Genomic DNA, 12546 nt, shown 5'->3' with positions numbered 1-12546 from the left:
CCTCATGATTCCTCCTTAGCTCTTGAGGACAGGATAGTAATTTCAGTCCTTCTCTTTTCCCCCAAATAAGAGTGAACTGGCTGGGTAGGGAGAGGATCCAGAAGTTATCAGACATGTTTGTGGATGGCATATGTGTTGGGAGTTCTGAGAACTTTAGCTTCAATCATGTATAATCGTGTATGGGTATTAAAAATGATTCTAGTGATTAACAATACAATGAATGTGCAAATCCCTCTGTCCTGATTGGCTAAGGGCCATTAAGAAACTCTGCATTTGCATACTTTACAATTATTGAGAAACAGTCATACAGACATTAAGCAAATCAAATCCACTCAGCTAAAGGGCAAGGAATTGCATAATTTGATAACTGAGGGTTTGTTTACACATGGAATTATTCCAGAATAGCTGTTTTGGAATAAAGTTCTGGAATAACTATTCCTGAATATTATGTATGAACACTCTTATGTCATAACAAAAACTTAATCCAGTTTACTTATTGAAGTGCAACAATGCATAACTTATTGAGACTTGTGAAACATCAAAAATGGTTTTCAAAAGTGAAATTGAGTGAGAGGGCATGGGAAGGAAAGGGGTGGGGATGAAAAGAATTAGGACCTCAAATGCCATTCAGATCTGCTGATGATTCTAGACAGTCTAAGGTGGGGGAGGGACAATTAACAAAATGAACACAATGGATAAGCATCCATAATCTTGACTAAATACTCTTTAGTGATGTGTGTAGGAAACGTCTTTTGAACATAATCCACTTTCTGGAAACACATTTTCCAAAGTAATTCAGTCAAATCAACAAAGGCCCTTTTGAAAAATTGTACCCTCTGAAAAATTGTGTTTGGACTAAAAATTTTAAAATAACGTTTATTTGCATGTAGGGATAGTGGCTGAAATGATTACTTATACAATATCTTCAAGTATGAAACTATTGTAATACAAATGACTGTCTCTTTAGGATGGCTCTTTCAACGTTTTAATTTAGTTAGTGGGAAAACAAATCAATCCAGATTGACAAGAAAACCATTACTTAATGACTTACTTTTCTGTCTTTTCAACAGCTGAAATAGCCAAAAGAGATAATAAATTATTAAAAAATAGATATTTAAAGCAAAATCATATTTACAATACAATTATGGCTGTCTTAGCCTAAGTATGTGTAAATATACCATCTTCCACTGGAAGAATTGATCTTTCAATATTAAACATCATAGAAGCCAATATTTGAAAGCAATTAATAGGGCCACTTCAAGATGGGTGGGGGAAGAGACATACTTATAGCCCCTGTTTTAATGCATAGGAATAGATGGATTTGTTGTAGGATAAAATAAAAATTCTGTTCTTTTCCTAACCAAGCACCTAATAAAGCAGACAGTTGGCATCCATGAAACACTAATATCAAGTGCAGATAATCAGTTCCTGCTGCTTTCCATTATACAATTAAAGATAAAACAAAAGGCTTCATATTCATGTTACTTTCTCATTGTTAAAGTAACTACCTTTCTTGCTTCTTATCTTTGTTACTCATTAGAGGAGCTGACAAAGCAGAGGAAACAGGAATGAAACTATAAGGATGTCTGTTGTCTGTTGAAGTTTTAGTCCTTCAGAACTCATTCCAAGATGAATCCAAGCAGGCATGTTTTTCTTTGTAGGACCTGAAGGAACAAAGCATGAATTTAAATTCCTTTAAATTAAACAGAAAAAGGTATGATTTGCATGTACTTCATTGCTCCAAAGTACTTCCTTTCAGGCTTCAGCTGAACACCCAGCTATGGAGACTCTTTCAAGGGAGTGTTTACAGTTCTGAAAGAGTTGCGAATGGCAGCACTCAGAGAACGTTTAAGAAATGACTGATGAGATTGGAGGACACTCCGGAGAGAAAACCTCCAGGTATTCGTATGTAAATCCCAGATATTTGCCAGAATGTTGCTTTTAAGTACTGCCATATTTTCTTTGCAAGTGCATATGGAGTAAGTACATGGAGGTAATGTTCCCCCTAGAGACCCAGAAACTGGTTTTAATGTGAAAGAAAAATGTCAGAGTACTAAAAGCTTTCAGGTTTTTCCTTTGTAAATAAAAGCCTCCAGGGAACTTGAATGGAAAAATTCCTTCTAAAAGAGATTACCAAATTTGTTAATTCACTTGGTCTTTCCAGGTTAATTGGTTTTTGCTAATCAGAATGCTGGCCCCTTGTATTTACCTGGATTCTAACTTCTTAAGGGCTTAACATGGTAAACATTTAATGAAGAGAGATCTTTTCTTTTGTCCCACACAAACACAGATAAATTATAGTTTAGCAGATCTCTGTCTAAATTAAAGGAAATCTGGAAGGAACAATTTTCTGTTACATTATGTACTATATAAAGATTTTCACTGTGTGTGTGTGTGTGTGTAATATATATTATAAAAAATGCTATAATGCATATAAAATATAGGTCACAAATATATCTATCTATAAATAAAATGTAAAAAGAAGTGTACCCTGTAACTCCTCCTCAATTCAGAGAGATCTGCTAAATTAAAAAATATTAATCTCTGAGTATAGGGGAACTGAGGAATTCTTGAACATCACCTCTCACTCCATTAACTTTCTCCGAGAGGTTTAGTATTCCACCCCACACTCCAGATACTTATCCAAATCTTTAAAAACCAAAAATATTAACATGAACTTAGTGCTATTGAAAGGGGTTGACATACAAAATCTCTTATTTATCCACCTGTCAAGTCCATTGTGGTCAGAGATTGTACAGACTTTCCCATAATATCCTGACAGTGTGCCTCCATACTGGGCTAGAGGGGTCACCTCTAGTGAAGGCAAATCCCTACACTTATCTTTCTAAAAATTTCCCATCATTGCTACCACTGGTGGGTTTCCACTGATGATAGCAACAGTAAGAACTCCAACTTAACCAAGACCCCAGCAACTGTCAATGTGTTAATCACAGTGTCAACTAGATCTGATTTGAGCAGGATTAGATGACAGAATGATTACACTGCCAGTGGGCAGTATACAGTAGGGCCTGGTCTAGGTTGACATAGCTACGGTGCTTGGGGGCATGAAAAATTCACAACACCGACTTCCATAATTAAACTGACCTAACCTCCAGTGTATACATGGCTAGGTCAATGGAAGAATTCTTCTGTCAACTTCTTATCTACCGCGTAGGGAAGTGGATTACCTACATAGATGGAAAAAGAACAGGAGTACTTGTGGCACCTTAGAGACTAACAAATTTATTTGAGCATAAGCTTTCGTGAGCTACCGTTCACTTCATCGGATGCATTCAGTGGAAAATATGGTATTTTTGGCTGTAGCTCACAAAAGCTTATGCTCAAATAAATTTGTTAGTTTCTAAGGTGCCACAAGTACTCCTTTTCTTTTTGCGAATACAGACTAATGGCTGCTACTCTGAAACCTGTGATAGATGGAAAAAACCCTTCTGTCACTGTAGTAAGTCCCTACGTTACAGCGTTACAGCTGTAGTGCTGTAGCTGTGCCTCTTTAGGACCCATAATGTAAACATGGCCTAGCACTCCCACGATTGGTGGGAGTGCAGTGATGTTGGCAATGGTGGGAAATTTTCTGTCAAGAAGGCTAATAATATAGAGATGCCAGTGTAATCGTTGGTCTCTGGATTAAAAGCAAACTCATTCTAATACAGTCCAACACTCATCCCTATGACCATGAATGTCTAATTAGGCCACTGATAAGTCATTACTTACCCAGGCTGGCACTTGAAATGGTAACAGAGGTTTAAAAAAAAAAAAAAAAAAAAAGACTGTATAGCATTAGTACCAGTTCCCTGACAAATCCATTCCTCCTGACGCCTGGCCTCAGTGTCTGGACTCACTTTCCTCACCTAGGCTGGACCCCAATGTTAAGTTTGGTCCAGGCAAAGTGTTAAATTTCCCCTTATTCTGTACATCTGGAATCCTCATTTGTTTCATTTTATTCCCAGTATTGGTATCTGTCAGAACTCAAGAGACTCCCTTTCATTGAGTCAGACCTCCTGTCTTGAGAGGTACCTGAGGCTGCTTCTTGAATGATTCTGAATAATCCTGATACTGCCCAAGTGTTTACTCCCCTCATAGCTGATTACTGAATATATGACAGAGTTGAGCTGTGAATAGTAAAAATATGCAATAGATATGTGACTAACTTCACATGAATTGTACTTTAGAAAGGAATCATGATGCTTCTTACCACAACCATCTTCCTGGTCTTGAGGGAAACAGTGCAGAATCCCATAAATACATTGGCAGAACAAACATCCTTCTTGGGTCCACTCTCCATGGCCAATGGCACCGCAGCTACTGCAGGAGGAGAAAAGATTCCATAAACAGGAGTGCTGTGACTGAAAATTGAGTTTCCTCTTTCTCTTTCACTGGGAGATAATCCCTGTTTGTTACTTACCTGATCCGTTTATCACGTTCACAGTGTCTGCCAGTAAAGTGTTTTGGACATATGCAAAAACTCCCCAGGAAACAGGTTCCTCCATTCTGACAGCAGCTTCTGTTGAGTTTGCTGGCTTGAGTCAAAAGTAGAGAGAGCAGAAAGGAAGAACTACAAGTTATCTAAGGAACCAGACTGTCAAACAGAGAGACTTGGCATGCATAGCTAGGTCACCACTAGGAAGCTGTCTGGTAAAGAGTTACCATCTGATGGCTTTTAGGGTCCAGTTCTTTGTAGAAGATACTTGTCTACTGGGAAGAAACCACTACAGTTGGCTGAATTTGTTAGTCTTTTCAAATAAAGCAAAGATTGAAATTAATTTCTTCCTAAATTAAGGTTTGATATCCTCACATTCACAGAGGCCGTTATGCCCACAGCCATATGAGCAGTACACGTGGTGTGTACCATTGGCAGGGGCAGAGCCAGCTCCACAGCAGTGGTGAGGAGGAACAGCACTGGCTGCCCCACTACTTTTTCAAGTTTGGCCCCACAGCCCTACGTCATGAGAGGGGAGCACCAGAACCAAAACCAAGAGAGTTGCGACCTGGCACACTGGTGGTGCAGCGCTACTGCTCAGGTCACGACAAAGGGGCCATGGGGCCAAACATGAGTGTCGCTGTGACCTCCATGCACCAGGTCTCAATGTCACTCTCACGTTTGATCCCTCTACTCCCCTGTGATGACAGAGGGCAGCCGGTGCCAAACCTAAGTAGGCAGTGGAATGGCTAGCGCTACTCCTCCTCGTCACTGTGGGGCTAGCTCCTGTGTCATGGCAACCCCTTCCATCCCCTGGAGCCTTGCCCTGTCCACAGGACTCACTCATCAACAGCCCCAGGACCTGCTCAGGGAGCTGCGGTGAGTGCCCATGTCGGGGAGCTGGCTGGGAGAGGTACAGCAGGGAGCCCTGGGTCGAAAGTGGATATGAGGGGATTTTACTTAGGGCCCAGTGATGGGTCTTGGTGGGTGACACTGTTTTGTTTCCTTGTTCTGGATGGGAGTTTTGTGGAAGAAGAAACTTGAGCCTGGAACCCCCAGAGGTACCTTGCATTGTGCCTATCTTCTGAAAAAATTTTGGTTCCTCTGCACAGACATGGTCTCTTTTAGAGCCCAGCTTTGCAGGCAGTAGAGAACTTCAGTCTCCAGAGGTGTTAATCTAGTACTTTTCACAAACAAACACTTAACTTGCTTTAAAGTAGAGGAAGTGTTTCAAAACATTTACATCTGTTGGTAAGATATTTACATGTGAACTATTGAGAATATAAAAGGTAGTTTGGTTGACAGAGAGAATATGGACTGTGCCAAATTACAACAGAATGCTAGAGATCTTTCATGGGGGGGGGGACAAACAAACAAGTACAGAAGCGTAGATCAGATAGCTCTGATAGGACTGGACTCCAAAATGAAGTAACAGCAGTAGGAAGATATTACACAGATTTCAAGATATATAATCTCTGTGCTAACACACATTTTAGAAGTTCTTCTGAAATATGCTGGGTTAAAACAATGGAGACTAAGTTCTATTTATCTACAGAACAGGTATAGCAGAGGCAACAGCTGTTTAAAAGTACCTCACCCACTAATATGCATGAAGCCTGACCTCTAAAGAGTTCTTTATAGTTTGTTTTCCACTAAAGAGGTGGGGAAGTGTAAGAATAATTACAAGAACATGCTCTCTGAATCATGGCAATAGCTTTCAGCACAGCTCCCTCAATATTCACATAATGAAGAGCGTTTTCATATTTAGATAGACCAGAGGTTTGTTCCCATTCTTCTAGTGTGTGGGTCGTCCCCTCCCAGTTGTTTTAATAACAATCAAACCAAAACAAGCATTTCTGGGAAGAAAAGAATTCATAAGAAGATTTAATGTGAGTGGCAATGGCTCTCAAATGCCAGAGAAGCACTTATTTCTGAATTCTTCTCATAGATTTGTACACTTCAAGCATGGCCTCATGCGGAGGGGCATATCTATTTTCATGGAGCAGTTCTAACTGCAGAATGTGATATTTATGACTGACAATTGTACATACATTGTAGCTTGTTGCTGCTAATAAGCTACATCATGTGCAGCATTCTTAAATTATTCATTATTTGTATTAGTGTAATGGCTTAGAGCCCCAGTCACAGACCAGGACCCCATTGTGCTAGCCTTATACAAACACAGAACAAGTCAATTAAGAGTTATATCACACAGTTCAGACTTCTCTTTTTAACCTGGAAACATGAGATTTTGCAAGGCAGGTCAGACTACTGATCCACCTAGTGTGGTATCCTCTGTCTGGTAATGAGAATTCCTGATGTTTCAGAGAACAAAGTCTTGCCTGCTTCCATAGTGCACCTAAGCAGTTTTGCAGTGCTGTACATGAGAGAGATTCCTTCTCAACCCCCATAGTTCAGGCCCAGAAGTGTGCAAAATGATTCTTTTTTAGCATGCATACACAATTATAAATTCTAAGTCACACTGTTAGGCAGCCTCTTTAAAACAATTTAGCTACAGTGCCTGACTAGACTATATGCTGTGCTACTGTCTACACTGCACTTATGTTATTAAAACTTTTTTGCTCAGGGGTGTGAAAAAACACACCCACACACACCCCTGAACGACAAAAGTTTTAATGACAAAAAGCACCAGTCTAGACAGTGATTCATCAGTGGGTTTCTTTAGTTATTGTAAACAAATAGTTAAATTTGGATCATGTACACAGTGAAGCTTGATTTCCTCTTCCCCCCCACCTCGAGAATGCAAATATAAGAACTGTAAGCATAGAAAATAATATTTTTTTCAGAGTTGCAGCCGTGTTAGTCTGTATCCGCAAAAAGAAGAGGAGTACTTGTGGCACCTTAGAGACTACCACATTTATTTGAGCATAAGCTTTCGTGGGCTACAGCCCATTTCATTGCATCTGATGAAGTGGGCTGTAGCTCACGAAAGCTTATGCTCAAATAAAGTTGTTAGTCTCTAAGGTGCCACAAGTACTCCTGTTCTTTTTGCGGATATTTTTTTGATTATGTACCAATAAGTAATTAAGTGGCAACAAAACCCTAATGCCATGCTCCCCCCAAAAGAGATGATTTGAGCCAACTTTCTCAACTTCCCCAACTTCCCCTTCGTCTGTTTGCAAACAGCAAAAGTGAGAATGATGTGTATGAGGTATCACCTTTAATCCTTTCCATCAATTATAGCATTAGTGCTGAAATGGACTAGCAGCATTTTCTGATTATCCATGGGGCTACATTTTCCAAGTGCCACAGGATATTTTGATGGGATGTTGGGTGGCTAAATGCCATATAACACTTTGACAAATTACAGATTGAGGTTAGATTTATACAGTGTTGCCAAGTCCGAGTATTTAAAAATCAAAAGCGTCACACCGAAAACATCATGAGTGGCATACAAATCAGGAGATTTAAAAAAAAAAAAAAGTTATATTTGCCTTCTCATTTCTAAGCCACTAGAGTTGACCACATGGTTTATATTTAACTTTTACCTGTGAGTAGCTCCAATTTTTAAGAAATCTAATCTGCTGTACAATTTTCTGTTTTCAAGTCCGCATTTAATCGGATCATAAACTAGACTTTTGAGAGTTTCCCACTTTCTGGGCACTTGGCTGCTATTCATTTATTCTGTGTAACTGCTTAAAAATGGGCTCTAAAAGTTTTAAATGTGGCCACATGCAGCAAGGTCAATCTGCAAAAATACGTATATGCAAAAACATGCATTTTCACACACAAAGGTGTATCTTGCGTGCGTATGGGATGAATGCACAACATAATCAGAGCCCCATGATTCCATGGAATTTACTGTGGAATCCATATCTTCCTGCAGAATTTAGATTCCGTTTCTATTTAGTACAAAGGGCCTTTCATGCAAGTATATATTTCTATGTACAATGGCACAGGTTATTCATACAAACATCACTATGTATGCAAATACAGAATTTTGTGCATCCAACAGGTGGGCACAGAAGTATAGTCCTTGATTTTTTTAACATAAAGAAGTCAGGTTATTATGCAATGGTGCTTGCGTGAAAGGGTTTCTTGTTGAGAAGCTAGTTCACATTGGACATGAAAAACCTGTTGCCTCCCAATACAATGAATAACTTACCATCTGTAAGCCCAGTGAAAGGTAAGACTTCAGAGGGGTTCCTCCTCCTCCTCTCAGAATTGAGATTATTTATATCATTAAAGGTGGTTAAGGAAGTGTTCGGATTTTTCTGGTCTGGGTTATCATCACAGTTCTCCCCCTCACAGCCTTTAAATATATATTAAAAAACAACAAAAATTAGGTCAAACTCTCAGTGATGGCTAAACTGTAGATTTAGCTTTGACAGCTGCAATAGATGATGTTCCAATCAAGTTCCCATGCAAGTTTGAAGTGGTGGTGAAGATATTATTCCATCGTGGTATGGAAGCTGGTCAGTATTTTATTTACCTTTTGTCTGTTTTTCTGCTCCAGGGCCCGATCTAATTCTCATTGTCTGCTCTCAGTGAGAGTTGGGAGAGGGAAAAGGTTTTTTGGAATGTTCTGAAATATCCTGCTGACGCTTAGTAGTATGTATTACAATAGTATCAAGCATCTCCGAACGAGGGATTCAGGCCTATTGTGCTAGCCACTGTACACACATAGTTAAAAGTTGCCCCCCAAAAAACTGTACATATCCTGAGACATCAGAATTGAGCCACTTTCTGTCCTCAGTTTTCAGAGTAGCAGCTGTGTTAGTCTGTATTCGCAAAAAAGAAAAGGAGGACTTGTGGCACCTTAGCGACTAACAAATTTATTTGAGCATAAGCTTTCGTGATGCATCTGATGAAGTGAGCTGTAGCTCACGAAAGCTTATGCTCAAATAAATTTGTTAGTCTCTAAGGTGCCACAAGTCCTCCTTTTCTTTTTTGTCCTCAGTTGTGTTTAGAGTGGAGCTTGCAACTGATTCAGTGTGCAGTGTTAACGGAAGACTCCAATCCTGCAAACAATCTGGTACATGCTTAATGTTACTCACATGAGAGAAGCATTTAGGATTATTCACATATGCAAGTGTTTGCAGGGTGAGGGTAAAAGCAGTGTTTGGTTTGTATTACAAGTAAAAGTATTCAAAGTGCACAGAAAAATACATTTTTCATTTAAGAAAACCAGCAAACGCAAAATGGGAGTGAGAAGGGGGAGAGGAGTTCTCTTACCATTTCCAAATTGGATTATTTGTAAAGATAGCACCAAGCTTAAAAGAAACCTAAAACACAAAATGATACATATAAGGGAATGCTGATCTCACTAAAAGGAGTTAAATTACACCATCAAAGGAGCAATAAACCTAGAATTTATTATGCTCAACAGTCCTGGAGCAATATAGGGTTTGAGGAAGGGAAATCAACACCTACATACAGTACTACATTGAGGAGTACAAAGGAAAAAGATAGCTATAGAGAAAGATTAAATTGAAGTTAAGGATCTTAAATATAAGATTTTATAAAATGTCAATACACTTCACTAGAATGAATGAACATTGGCATTTTCCAGACTGACTCTATGTATATAAAGTAGCATTAGCTTACCTAATAAGCAGCATTTTTCCTCAGGTCAGTCTGTATTTCTTTCCTTTCCTTAAGCCTGAAATCCCTCTGCTGTATTTTTCACACCACAGTCCATACAATGAAGAACTCTTTCTGACAGAAGGGAACACAGAAGGTAGACTAAAGCTACTCCCTTGCACACCTCAGCTCACAGGGTAATGCTTATCTCCCTGAGCTTTAACACTGAGTTGACACTGTATGTATTCCCTAGCTCCCTGCATCAGGTCACTTACAATTAGCACCTTCCAACTCTCTCCTCCCACCTCCTTGCTTGACCTCTTCTCATTAACTCAGCAATTTGCCACGAGGCCAGAGGGGTGATGCTATACTGGCCCCATTATGGGGTGGCCCTGGGGCACCATAGTTAAGGTTGAACTGAACTTTCAGTTAAAAGATAACTTTCAAAGTGCTCTAATATCCACATGCACACTCAGAATGTCTTGAAAATTTCTGTGCAGCATCAGGATGCAGGATGATAGGGCTAATGGTGCAAATTTGGAGCCTTTTGATAGAGCCCAGAAAAAAATAAAATGAGTCAGGAACCAACAAAGGGACCATATTTTGAGTTTTTGTATGTTTGTTTTTGTGTAATATGCTACCTTGTTTGGGGCCTCTTAAATATTATATACAATATTTTAATGGTTGGTAATTTATTATTTAACTGTGCAGTCCCATAAGGACCTTGACAGATAAGGGAGGGATGCAATAATAATGTATTATTTATTAGATTATAAAATGTGCATATCCCTAAATAAGTGCTTGTCTACATGCAGAATGTCATGGGTTTAACTTAAGATGTGATTTTAAACAGATTTAGTTACACTTGTGCAAAAGGCCACGTAGACACACTTGTTTCTGTTTAAACCATGCTTTATTTTGGTTTAGTTTAAGCAACAGGTTTGAATGAAACTGAAATAATTCCACACAGGGATTTGCACTTTAACTAAACCAGTTTGACTAAATGAGTGCAAGTATGTTTGCAGAAGACCCTCCATGCTCTATATTAGTGGAGGCCTGTTGCACTTATTGGGTGTATGCCTATCTCAAAGTGGTTTCCTGTTATTTCTGCTGCAGTATTGTCTACCCAAGCGTTTATTATTTATGAGTAAAATTGAGAGATTTGCTTTAAAAAATAGTATGATTTTAAACAGTAATAAATTCTGAGTTTTTGAGCTTTTCAAGGTTCATATTTTCCACTTTTCTCTGCAAAAACAAAGGCTAGAAACTTAATTTGTATTAAATGAAGGCTAAAATTCTCATATTATCCAGGAGCATAGGCTTTAATAAAAATCACAAACATCATGAGGTGTGCAGCAAAATTGCAAGAAGTAGAAACTCTGCAATGGTGCCTCAGAAATAAACCAAACATTTTGATGTTTTAATTTCAAGTAAGTAAGTAAGTAAGTTAATATAATGGGGCCAATGAGTGTCTATTAAAAACAGGAGCCGGTGTAACAGTCTTGTCCAGTTTGTTTTTGCCTTCAGAGTTCACTGATGAAAGAGTGCCTATGTAAAGGTATAATAAGGAAGGAGAAATTTACAGTACTCACTAATCTTACAAAGCAATTCATTCTTCTTGTAATGATTCCCTCCCTAATTGACCCCCAAAATTGATCCTCTTTCTCTCCATGATCCTACTCTCTCACACACATACAAGTGGCCGATAAACAATGATCTTCATCAGCTCTCTGCATTTAAAAAAAAAGAAGTTTACAACCTAAGGAGAGTCAAAGACTTGCAAATTGAAGTAGTATTTGTTTCCATGAAATTTAACTCAGGATAATGATGGTAAAGAATAATTAGTACCTGATTTTTATAGATCTCAAAGGATGGGTCACTTACTTATGTGAGTGGTTCCATTCATTTCAAGGGGATTATTCATCACAGATAAGGTGAGCAGGCTCCTGCAAAGACTTAAGCACACACTTAACTTTTCATACAGTGAGGAGTTCAACAGTGCGTAAAGTTAAGCATGTTTATAAGGCCATGTCTACATTACAGGCACTACAGTGCCAGGGCATAGCTACTGCACCATAACTTTGCTGCTGTAATGCCATAATGTATGCATAGGAAGGGGTTTTTCCGTCACTGTAGAAACTCTGTCTCCCCAAGCAATGGTAGCTTTCTTCCATTGAATTAGCTGCATCTACACCAGGGTTTAGGTCATCATAGTTATGGCGCTCAGGGATTTAGATTTTTCACACCTCTGAGCACCAAAGCTATGTTGGCCTAAGTTTTAAGTGTAGACCAGAACACAGTCTTTGCAGGACTGGGATCTTAGTCACTTCTGCGGTGGAAGAACATAGCAAACATGCACCATAGTTCAGAACAGAAAGTGAAGAAAAGCAAAGGATTAAAGAAAGTGAAGAACATATCTGAATGTCTAGGGAGACTTTGAGATAGGCAAAAAGAAAAGGAGTACTTGTGGCACCTTACAGACTAACAAATTTATTAGAGCATAAGCTTTCGTGAGCTACAGCTCACTTCATCGGATGCATTCGGATGTAGCTCACGAAAGCTTA

General features: G+C 39.0%; 1 protein-coding gene across 1 annotated transcript; it reads right to left on the bottom strand.

The window, feature by feature from the left end:
- Positions 1-1161: 1161 nt before the first annotated feature.
- LOC119855976 (cryptic protein-like) lies at positions 1162-10192 on the bottom strand. Its single transcript, XM_038402985.2, has 6 exons — positions 10007-10192; positions 9635-9684; positions 8565-8711; positions 4424-4538; positions 4214-4323; positions 1162-1664 (listed from the first exon to the last, which is right to left on the bottom strand). Exons 1-6 carry the CDS (start codon positions 10018-10020, stop codon positions 1537-1539), a joined length of 564 nt encoding a protein of 187 aa, XP_038258913.1. The 5' UTR covers positions 10021-10192; the 3' UTR covers positions 1162-1536.
- Between the last annotated feature and the right edge of the window lie 2354 nt (positions 10193-12546).

The sequence above is a fragment of the Dermochelys coriacea genome, chromosome 5 (genome assembly GCF_009764565.3).
Source record: "Dermochelys coriacea isolate rDerCor1 chromosome 5, rDerCor1.pri.v4, whole genome shotgun sequence".
NCBI classification, from domain to species: Eukaryota; Metazoa; Chordata; order Testudines; family Dermochelyidae; genus Dermochelys; species Dermochelys coriacea.
Note: the sequence above shows the minus strand (reverse complement) of the source record. Positions and strands in the feature narration are given on the sequence as shown.